Genomic DNA, 21175 nt, shown 5'->3' on the forward strand with positions numbered 1-21175 from the left:
ATAATTCCATACTCTGAGCTTGATATTCTATGCATCCAAGTGTATTTTTTTTTTCAGCAAATCCCTCTTTTCCAGGTACTGCTGGGCAACAGTAAAGGGCAATTTGGTAGCCTGTGTTGATCAAGAAAGAGGGATTTATTTTCCCATTTTTCTCTCTTCTGCTTTCTGAGAGACTGTCTTTTGTGGATGGACAGCTGATTTGATTTTGTGGGTTTGTTTTTTCTTTCAGTGAGTACACTTCCTGGAGGTAATAATCAGCATAGGCTGTATCTTTCTGGGGTAGTTTCCACTTTGGTTGCAATACTCATCCACTTGCAAGACCTGTTTTCTGTGTTACTTTGTCAGAATGGAACCCAATAATGATTTTCTACCTTAGATATCATGAGGAAAGACGTATGTGATGGCAGCTCTCCAGTGACCCTACTGCAGTATTCATAATGCAGAATTTCCCAGTGAGAGCTGGAAGTCTGTAGCCAGCTTTGGGATGATGTTTTGGTGAGACTGGGCTCCCAGGGATGCTTGTATATTTTTTTGTGGGCTGTCATTGTAATGTTGGGGGAGGCTACCTTTATTCTGTGCATTATCACTCACTCCTTTGTGAGCAAAATACACCCCAGTGTTAACTGGAATCTGGTATGGGAATATGTAAAGAGAGGAAAGTAGGTAAAAATTTATAGCAATTGTCTCTTGTTTGGCAGGAATGATTTCTATTATATCAGCAAATACTTTGTTTTCCCAGTCAGTCTTGCAAAATAATGCACCTCCCAATTCCCAACAATGAGATTAAATAACATCACTTTTCTTTTTTTTAAATCTGTGTCCCAGTTTATAGCTTTTTAGATATTATTAGGTTGTATATTACTTAGATGTAGAAGGAATGACACACTTTGTGTATTGGGAGAAATTTGGGGTAATTTCAACAGGATGTTGAACTCTGCGATGCAGAATTGGAAACTCTGGAATCTTGTCTGCTACGTGAATTGATGATCCTTAATGGTAGACCATGTAATCTCAGTACTGACCTGGCTGGACAGATGGCTAATTATGTTGATTTTATATCCTTCACAACTTTTATTAATTATCTGGTTTTTTTTTTTTTTTTTTTTTTTTTTTTTGTTTGTTTGTTTTTTGTTTTTTTGTTTTTTTGGTTTTTTTTAATTTTTATTTTTTATGGTGTTTTTTAGGGATAAGTTAGTATTTCAGAGAATTTGTATCTGCCATGCTGGCCTACAGGAATGCATTTGGCATATTAGCTTTCTTTTTAACAGTTGGGTTTTAATATGTACAGAGAGCATTTTGCTCTCAGAGGCCATCTGAATGTCTTCAAAAGGTTATTGAATTGTTTATTGATCTACTTCATTGCTGCTGTTCCTCTGGTTCTTTTTAATATCTTGTCACTTAATCCAAAATATAATGCCCAGCTTTTAAATTAAGGGTTGTGCAGGAAGCCGTACTTGTGTAAACATTAGGGTATGTTTCTCTTTTGAGTGAGAATGTACTAGACTGTCCAGTAAATATTGCTGCCATCAGAGTTTTATCCTTTTCATGCCTCTCACTTTGCATAGACTCATTCCTCTCTTAAGAAAGCTGAAGTGTCTGGGATTTTATCTTTTAGGTTTTATAAAAGTCTTATCTCTTATTATGCAATTAGAAACTTACAAACTAGTTCCCTGACTAAGAAAATAAATTTGATTAATTTTCTTTCCTTTCCTTTAATATATTCCATGTATTTCTCTTACATGTTTTAAATTTACTAGCTAAAAGTGTCTGTTGATTACCTCCCTCCACCCCCCATTAATTTATTCTATCACGATTTGAGGTTTTTTAAACTTCTGGACTAGACAGTTGTCAGTGGCAAGAAATTCCATAGTTAGTGTATTTATTTATTGGAAAAATGTTTCATTTTTAATCCTGACACCTGAATATTCATTTGTGGATTTTCACACTATATTTTAATTTTTTGGATAATAACTCCTAATTCATTTTTAAGCCTTGTATGATATTAAATATATTTGTCATAACCTGCATCAATTTCTTCTTTTTTCCATTATTAAGATTATAGCTTGTTAGCTTATTTCTTGTACAGAAGTGGTTCCATATCTGGTTATCTTGGTTGCCTCTTAGTATCTCTTCTATTTCTAGATTTTGCATTTGATCTAGCCTTTCTAGTCCACTGGATGATCTTCTACCATCAGTGTATACCCACAGCAAGGGGGTTTCCTGATACCAAATTAATTTTTGTGATAAAGGAATGTAGAAGTGTGTTAAGTGGCAGAGTGAGAAATAAGACTTCCCACTGGTGATAAGGCAGATTTGGAGCTGTTTCATTTAGATGGACAGCTTCTCCAGATAAATGGCTTTGCCTATGAGGCCATGGTGCCTGTTTGCACTTGCCCAGCTTCTTGCCCACCTTTGTCTCCCAGTAATAAAACCTGGACACTGTTTTCCCAGTGCACTTAGGATGCAGCTCTGAGTTACTGGCCAAGTGTGTGTCATGGGGCTGCTGAGTGACCAAACCTCATAAATTGGCCTGCTTGTGTTATCAGCCTCTTCTGGCTGAAAGGCAGAGGTTTGTGCCACAAGTTTCAGTTCAGATTCGTATATTGATGCCTAGAGGATCTGGAACAGAGGCGACACAGAGTTAAGGGAGGATTAATGGATATTTATTGAGAGGCCTTCCAAGGCCACACCCTGGCAGTACCAGTGCCACAGTCGTGGCCCCTGTCTGGATGGCTCCAAGATAGAGGCAAAAGAGGGCTTGTTCACATGATCTCACATCTTTATAGATTTTAGTCCTTTTGCATACAGGAGTCAACCATCCAGTTAATAGTCTCATATTGTGAAGTTTCATCATCCGTGCTTGCTTGCTGGCCCACCCTCCTCTTTTCACATTGTTTTTGCTTAGGGCCTGAAGTTTGAAGAAATTGTCCTTGAGTCCATAGCTGGAATTGGACTATTTTGTCTTCATCACCCTAAGCACAACGGAAAAGCTTGTCCAAGAAGAACAGAAAACTCGGAACTTAAGGTGTCACTGGTGTTCACTGTGTGTTATACAAGACAATTTTCTTTTCCTTTTCTTTTTTTAAAGAAATCCATGAAGTACTCTTTCCACTCTCTCTACCCCACCCAAAACACTGAGAATGAGTGGAAATATTGCAGAAATGGGGGGAAGCTTTTAATATTTAAGGGTGCAGAAAGTAAGCTGTTGCATTAGAAATGGTCAAAGTTAAGGCTACGTGTGCAGGGTTATATCCTTCTTTTATGCATGCTGTCCCATCAGTCTTTGGTCACTTGCATAGTGCTTTCTTTTCTGTAAAACATTGGGTATTGCAACAGCAGAAATGTGGTAAAATCTTAGAGTAGAACTAGATGTGTTTATTGATGAGATTTTTTTTTTCTCTTGCTGGCTTCACCCTTTTGTTGTTTTATATGAGTCTGTAGCTTGACGAGACTGCTTCTCTCTCCCATCTCATTGTAAACTGTCGTTCCCTACCTTTTGAAAACCTACTTCAAATGTCACTGAATAAAAAGCAGTGGAGAAAACCACATTAGGAGGGGGAAAAGGAAAGCAAATCCTCAGCTCTGTGAAACTGCCAGTAATGTTCAGAAGCTGACAATGATGAACTGTTCAGCTAAGTATAAATAGTCTTCTCAATCTGTGTTTCTTGTCTTGTGAAATGGTACTCATTATTTTTTTTTGCCTTTTTAAATATTTGGTGATCACATCATTTACTTTGTGTAGTGTATGCCTCTGTTGCAGCCACTCTTTGCTTTGCTGTACATGAAAACCAGGAGTCTACAGACTGTCTGGTAAGCAGCAAAATGAGCAGTTAACTGTAGCCCAGCCTAGTGTTTTGTGATCTGCCATGTATTTTACAGTGAAAACACCAGGACAGAATACTGCAAAATTGACAGGTTTTCATTGACAGGGATTTTAATCTTTTTCACTGTTTACATACTGAAGATGAGGACACAAAGACACTTCAGGAAGATTTCAAACAGCAGCAGCAGCAGCAAGAAAAAAAAAAATCCTCTCTTTGGGGATGAAAATGTATCATGTAGGCTGTTTTGTCATTTTAAAGTTAAAACATTTATTTTCTCAAGAGTATTAGCTCAGGAAAATCTCATATTTTTTTAAAGCAGTTAAGTAGCCAAGAAGTCAATAATATGTTTAAATGTGTAATAAATGTTGACTTTGTGCCTTTATTCCATGATACCTTGTCATACTTGACATAGTGTCCTTGCATAGACTGAAGGCACATCATTTCTACTGGATATATGAGAGGGTTTGTGAAGGTTTGTATTGCCCCATTAAAAAAAGAAAATTGTTGCCATTCAAAAATGATTAAACCTCTATCTCCTGATTATGATTTTTGTAAAATACCTTCACAAAATAAAATCCATTAAGAAAATAGATACTGTGCTGCAGGAAATCTCAACAAACAGAAGTGCACAATGGAAGTTGTGTCTTTGGGTAATCAAAGCTGCTGCTGCTGCTAGCTCCTGCTCTTTCAGGTTTCACTAATTGAAGTCCATTGACTTAAATCCATTGTTTGTATTAAGAAAGGGGGAAGGGACGAAAAAGAGGCTCTGGGGTTGGGTTTTTCTTTTTTCCAGTATTGTCCCTGTCAACATGCCACAGTTTCATCTGAAACAAGGGATGCATGAAGCTTTTCAGTCTGGGTTTTGTTTTCCTGTATTTTTTATATTTGTTTAATTTGCTGGCTGGCAGCTCTAAAAATCACTTAATCAGCATATTTGGCCCAAGTACTAGGCTTGACTTGAACAAGCTGACAGTGTCTTGGCTCATGGACAACTGAGACTAGTTTGAATTTTTGTTCTGTAATCTGTATAGGTAGAGGTGATGGAAGAAGAAAATAATAATCTGAAAATCTGTCTTGTTCCTTTCCCAGCAGTGCCACAGAAGTCAAGCCCCAAATGCTCCTTTTGATCTTGTTTGTAACCTCATGTAGCTTTGGAGAGTCACTTCTGACTTACAAGACCCTCTGTGGACAAAAGGAGCAGCTCTCTAATTCCACTGCTCAATTTTGCAGGCTTGCTTGTGTTTGAGCCACTTGGTCCTTTTGCCCTCTCTGAAGCACAAGTGTATTGCATTTACTTTTGTGACCTGAGGAGCTGCCAAGCTGTGTAATCACATTGGCAGTTCTGTCTGACCAACACAGAAAGCATCTTTTCCCTCTCTGAATTCAAGGAAGTCATCTGAGCTGGTTACTGTGGCAAGCCCTATCATGACAAGATCCAAAAATAACCTACTATTTTTTTTTTTTTTTTTTCCAGGTACTCCACATCTGCATTCTCCAAACTAAGCAGAGTAGGGATCCGACATCCTCCACCACTTCCTTTCATTGGAAACCTGCTCTTTTTCCATGAGGTAGGGTGTGTTTTACTTTGTGTCAATGGGAAGAGCGGATAGGCGGCAGGAGGAATTCAAGGGAATCCTACAGGTCACTGGTAGCACCTCTTCAGGCATGTCCCTCTGGAAAGGACAAGCCAAACTCAGCTTTTTGAATGAATTGGTGGAAGCAGTTGTGTGTAAGCAGCTCTAATTCCAGGGTAAAGTAAACTTGAATGAAGGAAAATGTATAAACTCCTGCAGTTAATTACTTGAGCTTTTCCAAGGAAGTTCATGCCCTAAGTGAAACAAACTTAGTTATATGAATAAAGCAGAACTGGTTTGTTCTGAGTGGTTTGGCTCCTACAACCTGTCTTTTTGTTTGCACTTTTGCTGACTGTTTTTATTTATTTATTTTAAAGTCTTTAATGTTGCTTGCTCCCAAGCAATAACTGGCATTAGGTACTGCTGAATGTTGTTGCTCTGTGCCACAAATATTAGGGCTGTGAGGAAGAGCAAGAGGTGGCATTTTGCCTCCAGATTTCATTCTCTTATTTTTCTCACCCATCCTCTGCCAATAGACTGCTGCTGCTGTGTTTTGTTCCTTGCTCCATTTCAGTGGAATTGCTGAGGGTCCAATATGCCTTAATAATGAGGAGTGGCCATTTCTCTGGTTGGATCTTACAATAAAATCTCTCTAGTGTGTCACTGTTGCAGCCCAACGACTTTTCAGGAAATCTGGGCCAGCTCCAGCTGCTGCCCAGTTTTCCCTGTTAAGTGCATGGTCATCAATATCCATGTTGAGATTTGAATTATTAATGAGACTATATTGCCTCTTACCTTGATCTTCATGGTGATTGTTCTGTCAATATCTGAGTCATTATTAGATAAAACCCTTTTAAATACCAGTTTTACATGTACATCTGATTTCATTTAGAAAATAGCATAAAAGGTAGACTTAATCCACTCTAGATTAATTTGAACTGGAATTGGCAGGGTGACTTTAACTTACAAGGGGTTCTGGTGGTATGGGATGCAGACCAGCTCACGTTCAGTCTTTGGGTTTTGATTCAGCTGGGTGGCAGAAAGCCACTCATTCTGTAGCTCCTTGGTGAAATCCAGGTGTCATTAGTTACCTGCTAACACTTGCTGTTAGGTAAAGGTGCCTGGAGACTTAAGTTTGTTTGGTATGTTCTAGACAGGCTGTACTACGGTGGAAAGGTGAAAGTTTTGGGAAATGTCTCAAAATGATCATATGATCTGGTAGGCAAATTTCATTACTGGAAGATCATTCATTAAGTTAAGTTAAGTCAGACTAATGCAAAAAATTGACCTTGATTTTACTACCTTTTAGGAAGAGAAACAAATCAAAGGTAGCTGATAAATTGTATCTTGGGATAACAAGAAATAACAGTTTTGAAATGGAGTCGACTGGTGCAAAGCTACAAACACTGCCAGGCTGTATGTCCAGCACACTGGCATTTCACCACCCATCTCCTCTACCATGCTATCACTGCCCGTAGGAATGAGCAGGGAGGAGCCCAGGCTCTCGGTAATTTTTCTTCCTCCCCTCATGTATTTTGCCATTTTTTCTGGATCTGCTCCTGGGTCTGCTTTCCTAGAATAGTGCCCATAGCAATGTGCCAGTAATGAGAGTGCTGCTTTTGTACTGCAGACTCTTGTCTATGAGAGCATTTTCAGGGACACGAGTGCTCTCACTGCAGTCAGTAGAGGACATCATCCACCTTCCCTTTCCCAGGAGGGGAGAACCAGGGCATGCCCATCACCTTACTGGAAGCAGGGATGGTTTTAGGGGCTTAGCTGTGAGGGACACAGCTGTGTATGAGTAGCAGCTTGCTGGGGTTGGGTTTACTTTATATGTATTTCTTTTATAGGAAGTAATAAAAGGTTGATTTTTTTTTTTTCTATTGCTCCATCTATAGTATTAAGAAGTTCTTGCCCTTCTGTGTTTATGTAACCATTTCCACCAAAATAGTGGTTTGAAGAGTCTCCCTTTTAAACAGGCTGGCTCTTTCTTGGTATTGCTAATCTTGTGCAGGGAAAACACATGATCCACACTCCCATTAAATCATCAAACTAGTGCTTTTCAACCATGAACATTTATTTCAAAGGAATTAATGAATGGTGACTAAGAGGAATGAATTGATATGTGCCGTATGGGAGTCTGCATATGTGTAATTCATACATTTCCAGCGTCAAATTTGGTCTGCAAATTAACACAGGTTGAAAAGCCTTTAACACAAATGAGATTTGGAAGATAAAATGAAATCAGGAGGCTTCAACATATGCAGCCTTGAACTCCAAAAATTGTCCTCATCTAGTGGATTCAGGCTTTTCTCCTAGAATATGATTGCTAGAAATGTAAAGAAAAGAAATAAAGCAGGAAAGGAAGTCCCTTTGACATAATAGAGTAAATCTAGGACCTGGGAATTTAAGAAAGAACAATAAATGTCAAAAAAATCTCACCAAAATTGTGTAAGAAGTATTTTACAGTTTGTAATGGTATAAATTCAGGGGTTTGCTTGTCTTCTCCCTTGCTTGGGTGTAAATCACTTCTACTGAAATAAGTGGGGTTTCCTGTTTTGCTGCACTGTGCATGCAAACAGAGCTTCAGGCCTTACCCTTTTTTTTTGCAATTCTTCTTCTTTAAATGTGCCTGAAAACAAAGGAACAGTTTAAGCAGGATTTGAACAGTTGTGCTGGGTTGTAAGGTATTTAATAAACTTTCAAAGGTATTTTAAACAGGAAAGTATTTTGTTAATGAGGGTTTTTCAAAAAAATTGTTTCAGGGATTTTCTGAACAGTGTATTTTCTTTGAGTAAAATAATAGCTGTTAATATAGTATCTCTGAGAGAGGAAGTGGAAGTGTGGAAAGTAAAAGGGCTAAGGAAAGCCTATCTCCATCACAGAAAAGGAGATTTTAAGAGCTGGCTTGGGAAAACAAAGTTATTTTACTGTAAGTCACCCCTTCTCTTGCTCGTAAAATAAAGGGAGATAATCACACTCTGAAACTAAAACATCTCAAAGCTAATCGGCTTATCTCAACAATGAGGAGATAGGAAATTATTGCAGTTCTGCAGCTGGGAAATTATCTGAGTCCAAGATATTAGATTAAAAATTCTTCCATTGCATGAGAACAATTTGTGGTGGGTAAGTCTGAGGTAATAGTAAATATAATTAGGCTGCTTTAAAAAAGCAGCATGTTCAATTTTTTCCAATAACTGAGCAGACTTGCAGTCGACAGGCTGCTGTTTTGGACAAATTCCTGACTGTTTGCTCACCTCTCCATGTGCTGCATTTTTCCTATGAGTGGAAAAATGTGAGGGTTGTTTGTGATAGCTGTGTAATGGTTGACACAGGGGTATACACAGCATGGACTTTCACACTGTATTTGTATGGGCTTTATAGCAGCAGGTTGCAGAAAACTAAACCAAACTCTTTTATCAGTTCCCAGGCTAATGATTTTATTATGTGACAAATGCTCTGAAAACTGAGAAGCCACATATCTGCATCACCCTTTCTCTCTGGCAAGCACTTGACCTGTTGCTATGGCTGTGCTGTTCTTTTCTCCCCCTTTTCCATTCCTTTCCTAGAATGACAGCTATGCTGTTTTTAAATGTCATTGGCTCTGACATTTGCACAGCCCTGGTCGCCTGGCACTGTACCTGTGTGCACTGCTCCCTACCCAGCCTCCTGGAGATCCACACTGTGCTGCAGCAGCTTTGGGGCTGCCCCTGATGTTTTGGGGTGGTGGGTGTGTGGGTTGCTGCCTTGTTTTGGCCCTTGGTAGGTGGGATATGCAGCTGCGTGCAGCTGAGTGATGTGCTTTGGGTCCTTAGAGCGGCGTGATCATGTGTTGCTTTCCTCCTATTACTCCTTGCAAGCTCCAGTGATGCTTTTGGCTGTCTGTGTGCTTGTATCCCTGCCTTGCATGTTAATGAAAGACATCACTCTCTTTAGCCCCTCTCAGCTTGGACAGGATGCTCTTTGTTTACTCTGTTTATTCCAGTCTGGCCTACTTGTAGATCCTGGGCTACCCTGGAGCGGCCCATTTCTGCTGAATGGAAGTGGGGGCTGTGTGGGTGCTTTGTCTTGATTTCAGTTTGGGATCTGGCTGGGCTGTGTTATTTTATGGCTGATGGGTGGGAGTGGAAAAGGGGGAAGTGCAGGGAGGAAGCAGAAAGCAAATATTTTTTTTCTTTACTATGCATCTGCCAAAAGCATCCTTTGAGTTGGACGTAAAGGAAAATAAAAGGCAGAGTCCTTGCAGAAATGAAATTACCCTATGTCTAATTTTTAGCCTAGAAAGCACTGTGTGGGTGCTTAGAGAGAGAGGCTGCTGCATTTACTGCTCTGGAATTTAATGACACAGCATTCAAACCTAAACAAGATTGAAGAGAGGCAAACAGTGAGGGGAACAAAAAGGGGGGAAAGGGAGGAAAAGGATCTCTCAGGCTCTGGACCTGGATTGAATTACAAGAATAATATGACTTGTATTGACAATGAAAGCCTGCATATGGTTTTGTGTTTCTTTGTACAGATAAACAACAGAAGAATGAGATAGGGAGTGTGTGTGTTTTGCAACTTGATAGCTATTTGTGTGGAACCAGAAAGGTTGGCTGTGGCATCACCAACCAACCTGTCTTTATCTCTCCCAGACACCTGTGGGCTGCTGACTGCTAGAACAGACCTCTTGGGGTGATCCAGGCTTCTCTTATGTCCTGGGAATGCTACCACCCTAGACTGGAAAGCCTGTACATGCACGTGGTGCAGATCTAAACCTAGCCATTTCTCTGTCTGCAACATGACAGAAAACCTAGGGTTAGGTGTGGGTTTGTGTATATTTCTACATCTATAAAGCCAGTCTCTCTCCCCTTTAAAGATGTATATTTTCCTAGTTTCATCTGATAGTCTGTGTTACCTCCTTTGATCAGACGTTAGCATTGTCAGATAACCTGACAAAGTTGGTGCAGTGTCTGTTTGTGGGAAGCTAAAGCAGGAAATCAAAACAATTGGCTGTCTCCTGCTTGACTAAATGCTATTTGCAGCCTTCAGCAAGGGCTAGACCTCGTTTCTGAGACGAGCATCAGGTAGAGCTGTGCTGTATCTCACCCCAGCTTCTCCCTGCACTGGTGGGGATCTCAGCAGAGTTGAGTCTGTGTCTGGGGCAGCAGTGTGTGCACTTCAGAGACTCTTCTACAGAGACACGATGTCCTTGGCTTCTTTGCACTTGCAGTGTTTCCTATAACTGTGTTTGCAAGATACACCTGAATGTGACAACTTTAAATAACATTTGTGGATGCTGAGACAGTATGAGGGTGCACAAAGCAGTTGGTAGGTTTGATTTGATAGAAAAAGGGGATGAATCATCACTGCCTTGCTGGTCAATAATGGTGACCCATGCAATGAAGGTGGTAGTGGTTATGACAGATGCCTCTGGTCTTCTGGATTATACCATTTTTACTTTGAGGGAAGAAACAATTCCTTTTTGTATTACAAGAAATGGTGTGCTGATGGTGTGGCTTGTTCCCAGAGCAGCTCTAATATTTATTTTTTGTGCAGCACTGTGTGAATGCTTCCCATGGTCTTCAGTAGTTACCCCTAGAAGGAGATGTAGCACCTCACTGATGAGCATAATCATGGTTTTGGTATACCTTAACCCATGTTTTGGTTGTTCTTTTTGACACACTTCATGCTTGCCTTATTAAATGCTGCATGGGGGAGAAGAAGCAATGGTTGAGGCAACTGGTAGCTCTGGAGTGGAAAGGGGATGATCTTGTCTGTGGCAGCACAGAGAATGAGAAGAGGCTCCCTTATCATGCTCCTGGCTTTCCTCAGACTGTGTGATTTTGGACAAGTCTGACTGGGGCAAAGCTTTCTTCTTTTCTGGGTAAGCAAATCTTTCTTTTATTCACCTTGGGCCTCTTTTATCCACCTGCAAAACAGTAAAAATGGTGTTCTGGAATAGGTAGGCCTGTTTTTTGGTCAGGTTATGGTGAAACATTTTGGACAACTTCTCTGGGACCTCTTAGATTTGGAGAAGCTGATATCACTGCTGTCTTGAATGAACTGGGATGTTCCCAGGCCAGAGGGAGTTTATATGTTTTTGCAATATTCAGGGAGCAAGTTGGGCTGTGAATTAATACCAGGCCTGAGTTCTGGCCTATGAATGAAGGTAGCTGAGTGAGGTGCTCCTCAAGATAGCAGAATTGAAGGATACTTCTATCCTTGACCACTGTCCTTTGATGGGTTTTTGGTGGCAGCTGCCAAATGACAACCAAGAGCAGAGGTCTGCATCATTCAAATGACACCTGACTTGTGAGAATGGTGTAGGGAAGTTTGCCATGTGTTATGCCTTTTGGAGAGTATATTTGCACGTTCATCACGTAACCCTCTGGAATTTGCTATGCAGCCCCCTCTTCTAGCTGTGTGTACTGATAAATTAAAGCCAGCTCTGGCCTGACATGCAGCAGCAGTGAACCCAAACAGCTGAGCTACAGTGTTTGAGCTGAGAGAACTGGGATAATGTGTAGTTGCAAAGGTGGTAGTATACAGGTAGAGCCAGTGTAGTCACAAAATGGACTTTACTTTGGGCTCCAGAAGAAGTTGGGACTCTCACCTTGAAAAGCAGCAAAGTAGGGATATGTTTGAACAGGAGGATTCCAATAGCTGTTGTAGTAAACTCAATGAACTTTTACATGTGGACTTAAAAAAGCAGGGCTATTTCTTGGGTGTCACTGTCTTCCATTCAGTTTTGCCTGTAGTTGCACTGGCCTGAAAGGAGTGGGGCTGGAATAGAGAAAACCTTTTAGTCCTTGAAATTAGGAAAGAAAGCAACAGAGCCAGGGATACGATGAATAAGAGCAATTCTTCTATTTTACGTGAAACTGTAACTTGCTCACCTTACCTGTCAATTTGGAGTTTGGAAGCATCCTATGTTGCTCACCTTCTTATTGCATGTGGAGAATCCCACAAGTGGAAATCCAGTTCTTCTATGTCAGCAAGACCAGTATGTGTAATAATGGCCAGGTATCACTTGTAATGCTAAAATTATAGCAGGCTCAGATGGGGTATTATGAACAGTTGTTATCCATGAGCCAACAAATTTAGCAGAGTCTTAACTTCATTAGCAGTGTCTAAATGCATTAGCCATATGCTCCTCAGCATATGGGTAAATACATAACAATTTATTTTCATTAGGGTTTTCTTACAAGTGCTGCTAACCCAAGCTCCACTAGAAATGTTTACAGCATGACATGTCTTTTCAGATAAGAAACTGGCTTTCTGTACAGCAAGTCATCCTGAAAGGGTGACAAGCAAGATACTTCCCTGTCCTTTCTGGGAATAGGCAGGTGTAGCTTCTATGGTTTTGATCAGCTGCATCTAGCTAGGCTTGGTTTCTGCAAGGCTTTATATTAAAATGAGTAATAAAAGGCTTTCTCTGCCTGTTCAAGCACGTGCTGGTAAATCCCTGATATTCATTGTGTGCTGCCTTCTGGTTGCCTGTGATGCACCTCAGATGGCATCACCACCTGGTAGCTTTATAAGACTCATGGCCTTCTTGGTTCTTCCCACTTACCCCCTTCCCAGGCAGGATATAGAGTTGAAATGTAACTTTTCCTAAGAGGGGCTGAGTGTGGAATTAGATTGTACTCATGGCCTATAGCCAAATGAATGTGGTGATGGGAAGGCAGGCCAAATTTGTAGGGTGGGCACTGGGATGGGCTGTGAGGGTTTCAGTAGCTGCAAAGTGGCACAGATGTAACTTGACCATTGTGTGCTCAGCGTTCTCCTAATTTCTCAGAAATAAATGAAAAGCTTTTTTCTTTAGAGCTTTTTTTGATTTTTTTTTTTTTTAATAATCATTTATGCAGCTTGATCCAGAAACATGAGTTGTCTAGAAAGGCACTGAAGAGTAAGAAAGGACTGATCTTATTGGAGAGGTAGAAAGTTCAAAAGTTAATCTGTTTCTCTGCGGCATCAGAGGCCTCGGCACGTCTAAATTTAGGTGGCAATGTAAAACAAGAATCAACTAGAGTTAGAATCTAATCAAGTGTTTTTTGAGAACTGTCTGGGTTTTTTATTGTGGTTGGGTGGTTTTTTGGTTGGTTGGTTTTCAGAAAAGAAAAATCAACAGAAAGCCTAAAAAAAAAAATAGGTGTGCTTTAAAAAGAAATGTATTTCAAATTGCTGTATTTTCTTTCTGTCTTTGTCATCATGCAACACTGATGAATGGGTGAGTGTATTGAATGGTAGTCTTGGGTTGTCCTTGGACTTTATAACTTTATTTTTTTTGTTAACTATTAGCCTTTTTTTCTGCTTAGATTTTGTAATTTTGTAATCTATGAATTTTAGGAGATTTATAATAAGGCAGAGGGAAAAGTGAAATGTTCTTTGTGAAATTGCTCTGGGACAGTTTTAAATATACAGGTAGCAAAAACAACTCACTGAACATTGGTAGCTTATTTTACCTTACTACAAAAAAATTGAAAATCATAAACAAGAGAGAAAGAAACTGAGCTACATGTTTCAAAATATTCTCAACTACATATTTTCATAATAAAGTATGCAAGAAATAAACATTAAAATAATTGCAAATTAGTCTTTGCTATTTGCTGAATTTCCATAGTCTTTGTGTGTTATATCTGGATTTTTTTTTTGTTTGTTTTTTTGGTGTTTTTTTTTTTTTGTTTGTTTGTTTTTTTTTTTTTTTTTTTTGTTTTGTTTTGTTTTGTTTTGTTTTGTTTGTTTTGTTTGTTTCTGTGAGTGTAGAAAACTTAACTTTCATAGGCAGGATGATGCCTAGGTTGATTTAGGTAGGATTAGTGAAAGTTAGGCTAAAGAAGCCATAAGAAGTCGCATACAATGATACAATGATGGGTTGAAACATTCTCTATGAAGTTGAGTGGGACTCTAAACAGGGTTGTTATTCTTCTGCTGAATGATGCTTTTCCTGTTCCACTCAAAAGGGAAAAGGGAAAAAAATGCATGGAAAGAGAGGGTGTTGAAGGGAAGTATCTCTTTGCACACAGAAAGAAAGAGGATGGTGAGCCCCAAAGTCTTCCCTGATTTGCCTCCATTTGCTTTTATTTCTGTGTATTGAGAGGAAGCAGTGGATGATTAGCCCTAATAGCATAAGGGATGTTTTGGCTCTAGAGAGTAGTCTAGGAAAGCACAAAGGGGTATGAATAAGAAATTGGTGATTGATACGTGGTTTTTGCAGACATGTGACCACATCTGCCTTGATCTATTAATATGCTGCAACACATGGTACATTGTGAAAAGTGTGTGATGAGGCAGAAGGAGGAAGGATAGCACTCAATTTATCCTTATTTTTGTTGCACTTCTGAAGGCAATCTAGGGCAGAAGCACCTTGCAGCCAAGGTGGAGTGGAAAAGGCACTTGATCACAGAGAAGGGGAAAATGGGAGAGCTTTGTGGGGAAAAAAAGCAGATGGTGACCTTATATCAGAGGTCTCTATTTTAATAAAGAGTCTCAAAGTTCATTACAGATAGAATTAGGGACCTTGCAAGTATCTTGTAGTTATATTTGTGTTTATATTTTTCCCTACCTCTTTTTTTTTTTCTTCCCCTCCCCAGTGCCCCAGGGAGCCATCTCTAAGACCTCATAAACGCGAGATTTCATTTTCTAATGCTATTTCATTTCCTGGATGGAGGACCTGCCACGAGAAGACCAGACCTCAAATTATAATAGCCCTATAAATAACTCCCTAAGGCAAAGGAAAAAAGGAAAGCCTTTGAAAGACAACCACAAATGCAAAAATGGAGGTTTTGGGTTCTTGCAGAACCAGACTAAGCAGTTCTAGTTAGAACATGGTTAATTTTTTGGTTTCCCTGTTTAACTCTTTGCATTGTTTATGTACAAAATTATATCTCAAAAGTCTAAAAGAGGTCTTTTGCTTGAGCTTAATTTTCTACAGTGTTTTGATGCCTTTTGGCCTGTCTTTAGATCCTGCTAAAAATGGAATTTCCAGGTAAAAGTGAAAACAATCTAATAAACTGACTAAATCAAATACAAGGATGGATTGAGTAAAAATAATCTGAAAATGCAACTTTTTTCTTCTTTCTGGGTGAAGTAGTTTTAATTCAGCAGACCCAGACAGTCTGCCTGCTTTCTGCTGGAAATCTGTGCGGAATTGGCACATTGACTAGAATAAAAACATTCCCGAGGAATCGGCGTGTTCTGTCAAAACATTTGAACAGCTCCTGTCTCCCAGAGCATAGCACTGCTCTGGAGCCAGCAAGGGAGCTCTGCAACGCGTGGTGCAGGCTTCCCCTCCAACCTTCCATCTCAAATCCACCTTTTTGCATAAGCACAGGCCAAGTGTTTCAGGTTGAATTATATTTAGCTGTGGAGTTAATAGACAAGGCAGTTTACAAGAACCTTTTGCACCATGGTTGGACCTGTGTAAGGCTGCCCTTCCTCTGTTCCCACTAAGGCTGTGTTGTACATGGAGTCTTTTAGGTTGCAAAAGATTCTCGAGTCCAACTGTTAACCCAGCAGTGCCAAATCCACCACCAAACCATGTCTCTGAATGTCTCATTGACATGTCTTTTAAATACCTCCAGAGATGGTGAGGATGGTGACTCAACTACTTCCCTGGGCAGCCTGCTCAGTGCTTGACAACCCTTTTGGTGCAGAAATGGTTTTTCCTAGGGTGTGAAGGAAATGTCATGGAGGCAAGGTTGGAAGATCCCAATATCTTCCTGGAGCAGACTGGGTCAATACAGTGGCTGGGGACAGGCAGGCTGGCAAATGTGAGCTCCAGGAGAAGTCCTGCTGAGCAGGGATGGGACTCCCCACAGCAGATGTCTCAGTGCCATGTCTTTTGCTGCTGCATACTCTGCTATGTGTGAGGTTACCCTCCAGCAGCAAAGTTCAACCTCTGGGTTATGGAGTAATAATAATAATAATTTTTATGATTTGATAAATTTAAAAGAACTAATCTTTGGTGAGAAAGTAGTACACAGCAATTACAGTGTTTAGCAGATCAAAGTGTGATGAAACTCAACCTTTTTAGCTTGACGCTGATCGCCTTACTTTTGGTAAGTAGTATCTTAGTCCCCCAGCTGTGAGATGAAGGGGGTCTTGCTAGTAGTCTCTGCTTGGTATGAGTGAGACTGGTAAAATCTGGCCTGCAGACAATTTACTAGAGATAATGTCTGTTATTGAGACTAATCGCTTAGGAATGTAATTGTATCATTCCTGTTACCAAAACTGATATTCCCTGCCTGACTCCAGTTAAATGACTTTTTGCAGAATTTCTGGGCTGTTGCGTGCTAAGGCGTTGTGGTGGACAGCAGGTGGTTGGTGTTTGAAACAAATGAAGTTTTTCTTTATACTTGACAGAGAGGTGTGGCTTAAGCAGTACTTTACTGTGCGGATGCACTAGCAGATGGTGTCCTTTAAGGCTGTACATGTGACAGTAGCCTGCTTGAATGAGTATCCATGCTAGTTTTAAAACCAGGAGGAAATTAAAGTCCGAATGAGCCACTTCCCTTCTGCTCCATCCGGTAAGGGAGGGACCAAAAAAGTGCTTCACTTTTGCTGCTGAAAGCACTCCTCAGCATGATGTGTCTGGTATGGAAAACCAGCATGGTCACACCCACACAGTGCTGAAACCCTACACCCTTTTATGTAACCAGGGCAGTCTTGTACCTGCTTGTCTAAGCCCCATCCAGCAGAAAATAAAGATTTATAAATCAGCATAAAAGTAAATAAGATGGGAAGGCAAGCAACTTGATGTATGTGCTTATCTTTCATTTGCCCAGCTAGTAATTTGATATAATTTAGAATACAAGTGGCATACTGAGAAATGTGATGGAAGACAATGACCTGTGCCAGCTTGAGCAGGGAGGGCAGAGGTGGTTCACAAACCAGCCCTAAGTCTGCATGGATTAGTGTCGGCACAGTAGACTTGCAGGGGATGGGCTATGAATGTGCATTCCTAACTCTATTATTTATCCCCTGGGCCAGAAGGGCCAGATGTGTTGCCTTGCATAGGCAACATTTATTCTGTGAATGATCATTCCTGATGGATCCCCTCTAGACAGTCCAAAAGTTACATTACTGAGCCCTACTATTTTATGTAGAAAGACAAGACCGCCCAATCCAGGGCCTTTAGGGAAGGGAGAAGGTAGAATTGCTGTGATTTCACATTTTATCAACAGCTGTATGCTCCATGGACAAAATACTTATATACTCTTGTCTAACCCAAGGCAGCTGAAGCCATGCTTTGGTACCCAAAAGTCTAACCATATGACTTGTCACAGGAGTTAACAGGCGTTGGTACTTCTAAATGTTGTTATAACTCCTCTTATTTACTTATGGTAAGTCTAGCCTGCTGCACTTAATTTTGTCTTAAGCATTATGCTCTGCTGAAAAAATATGGTCACCTTTGGGACTCAGGTTTCTGGAAACTGAGGTTTCCCATCTGGTCCAAGCAACCTGTTGATGTCCCTGCTGATTGAAGGGAGGTTGGAATAGAAGGCCTTCAAAGGTCCCTTTCAACCCAAGATATTCTATGACAAAAAGATGAAAAGTTAATTTGTCACAATATGCCCATATGGGAGGGGAAAACATAATAAAATCATTCTCTGAACAATTATAGCAAATATATGTTAAAAGGCTTTAGGATATTTCACAATTATGAGCCCACCTTTTGATAGGTGAGGTAACAGACTGGAACAACAGTGTCAGAAATGAAGCCTCTAAATATATTATATTAGTGTCTTGCAAAGGTCTGAGACTTGAGTTTGTGCAGACTTATCACTGTGCTAACACAGGAGCATTCCCTTGATATGTTGAAAAGTTATCAGCTGGACAGGGAGACTTGAGAGACAGGTAGTGTGGTTGTAGTTTTATGGGCAAGGAAACTGAGGGCTGTGGCAGTACCAATTTTGCTTCACCACCCACTGAGACCAAGAGCTAAGTGCTCTCTGTGTTCACTGGGCATGGGAGCAGGTAGCCAGTGATTCCTGAGCTTTTGCAGGAAGAGGTTGTGACAAAGGCTGTGAACTGCATCTGCACTCACTGGGCTCTGGCACAATTGATGCCACCTTCCCAGAGTCCCTGTTGCTGCAGGAAAAACTTAAGTTACGTGTAGAAGGCTAATGCCTCAAAACATCTCCACTGTAATAAATAAGTACCTGAAGTTGAGAGTTCAAACCCAACTTGCTTTTCTACTACTTTTGTAGTTGGTTTGGTAATTTTCATTTGGTTTAGGAAAAATAGAAATAAGTGTTAAATTCATGCTTAAAAGATTGCATCTCTTCAGACAGATTTGTAATCTTTTTTCTCATTTTCAACAAGTAAACTTGCTTCTGCAGCAGAGAGTTTGACATTAAGTGTCTTGATAGAATAATAGGCATGAGATGGATTGCAATCTATTGCCTCAAGACTTTGCCAATCATAAACTAAAATCAGTTAATGCATTGAGTTAAATCTTGCTATATTGGGCAATGTGCTAGTAGTATTAAAAAAATCAATCCAGAAAAGATATTGATTATATTATCTCCATAGCAACAAACAATAATAGGATAATGTTAGCTTAATAATTGTGCTTTGTGAAAACCTTTCAGAATAATTACTGCGTTGTGGTCTTTTCACAATGTGGAATGCAATAACGCTTCTTCCTTGACTGCAGTCACCATCAGCACTGCGTCAAGAGATGTTGTTTTTGTGTGCATGCATATGTATTCATGGGTAATTTTGCTCCGGGTGAAACAATTCAGCAGACTATTTTGGGATCCATTTTTAAATGGTCAAGACCACAAATTGGCAATTGTTTTCCGTGTGGCTTGTTTTCTCCCACCCCCCCTGACAACTGGCTACTGTAAAAAGAGGTCGTTAACATTCCTTTTCCTGCCTCTTTCTTTACATGGCACAAAGATTTCAGCATGTAACAAAATTAAATGTCCAGCTACTCTGTTAAGAATTTGTGGGAGAGAGGAACCCTGCTCTAAAAACAGTGCATCGTATCTGTTCCTTTAATTGAATTTAATCTATCATCATCTAGGACTGACTTTTTCTGCAGGAGCTGAGATATTTGCCTGTATTTTAGGGGACCTGGTTCTCTTGTGCATCCTACGTTGTCATATAAATAATAACCTGAGGTTGTTATGAATATATAGAGATACTTTTCCTACATATAAGTAAGGAGGTATATGTATAACATTTTTAGCCTGAAATTTTGGCAGGAGAGTCAGAGGACTGATATATACCCTCTTCATCTGAGTCTTGCTCTTTACTTCCACATCAACCCTGTAATTTATATCTTGAGTTTAAAAGAGGCATTAACACAAATCCATAATGAAGGAGCCAAATTTTTGGAGTGTAAGCTCTGCTCAGTAATAACAAAAACATCTCTATATTATCAACCCTGTGTTCAGCACAAATCCAAAACATAGCCCTACTCTAGTCTCTGTGAAGAAAAATCACTCTACTCTAGCCAAAACCAGCACAATTGTTAAAACCTCCCCATTTAATCCATGAAGTTTAACCATCCTGTGTCTATGAAATGTCCTTGGGGTCCTGGCAGTAGATCTGGAGTTTGTTCTCCTTCTGATCATGCCAGTATTTCGTGTTGATCAAGGGCTGGGTTTAGAGATCAGGTAGCACTGCTGCTAAATCTTGCACTGGCAGGAGCTTCCCTATGGCTTTTGTATGGTGCCCCATGCTATTCCCAGTGGTATGGTGGGATTGCCCCTTTCCTTCCAAGGACATGAATGTTGTATAGGGGTCACTCCTCCATGGTTTTTGCTGTAGGACAAACACTGATGTCAGACAGGTTAAACTTTTAGCACTTCTTCTAACTGCGCATAATTTTATTTTGATTCTTATTTCTGGAGAGGTTTAGTCACTCGAACATCCCATAATTTGTTTTCTTCCTGTTTACCAAACAGGGATCCCCTTTTCTTTGAGAACCTTCAGAAGAAAGCCCATGCTTTGAAAGCACCACCTAAAATAAGTTACCCTCTTGGACCTGAGAATGTGCAAGTGCTCTGCTCTGTACAGGTGTACTGTGTACATAAGAAAAGCAGGACAGTGAAAGAGTGCTGACAGTTTTCTATCTGAGATGTCTTCATTGGGAGCTTGGTTGTGCTGTTTTCCTCTCCAGTCCCTCCAGGTGGTTGCTTTACAGGGAGGATGCGTAGGAAAGTTGTTTTATATCCCCGGCAGAGGTCACTTTCCATCAGTGGCGCAGTCTCTTACAGATGTGGTTAATTCACAGGGAGAGGGAGGAGCAGTGGTTGCTCTCAACTTTATGCCTTTTGCCAAAACATCTAGGCCTGCATAAATGTTGTACTGAATGAGGGTGCCAATCACCCTTCTCCTTTCCCATATGCAAATGAATTCAGTTATGAAAGGACAGCTAAATGCATTGGTTCCTCTGGAAAATATCCGGTATTTGCAGGTGTGTAGCGTCATTCATTAAAAAAAGAAGCAAGCCCAGATGGCTTGACAAGGTGGTTTTTTTTTTTTTTTTTTTTTTTTTTTCTGGTGTTGCTGCAGAATCCAGCCCTGTGTGATGATCTAGAAACAGAAATGAATGGCTGGCAGGAGCCAGTTCAATCTTCACCTCCAAACCCAAGTTCTTCTATCTATGAAATTGTCACAGTTGAAACTCTGACTGTGTTTGACACATCCTGTGCTAGCCAGTGATCTTACTGATTGCTAGAGCTCCCAAATTCTCATGCCACTGCAGTCTCCTGTTTAGTTTCCTTTTGCTATCTTAGCTCCTGATGCTCTCTGCAATCCTCTCTCCAGCCCACACAGGGA

At 40.3% G+C, this 21175-nt stretch overlaps 1 protein-coding gene across 5 annotated transcripts in view; it reads left to right on the top strand.

The window, feature by feature from the left end:
• TBXAS1 (thromboxane A synthase 1) overlaps window positions 1–21175 on the top strand; it is a 237531-nt gene that overhangs the window by 58543 nt on the left and 157813 nt on the right. For all 5 annotated transcript variants that reach the window (XM_056512066.1, XM_056512094.1, XM_056512058.1 and 2 more), the window contains one exon: window positions 5299–5392. In XM_056512066.1, the coding sequence (XP_056368041.1) occupies window positions 5299–5392 (94 nt within the window). The remainder of the gene's footprint in view (window positions 1–5298; window positions 5393–21175) is intronic.

Source organism: Oenanthe melanoleuca, chromosome 1A (assembly GCF_029582105.1).
Source record: "Oenanthe melanoleuca isolate GR-GAL-2019-014 chromosome 1A, OMel1.0, whole genome shotgun sequence".
Classification (NCBI taxonomy): Eukaryota; Metazoa; Chordata; class Aves; order Passeriformes; family Muscicapidae; genus Oenanthe; species Oenanthe melanoleuca.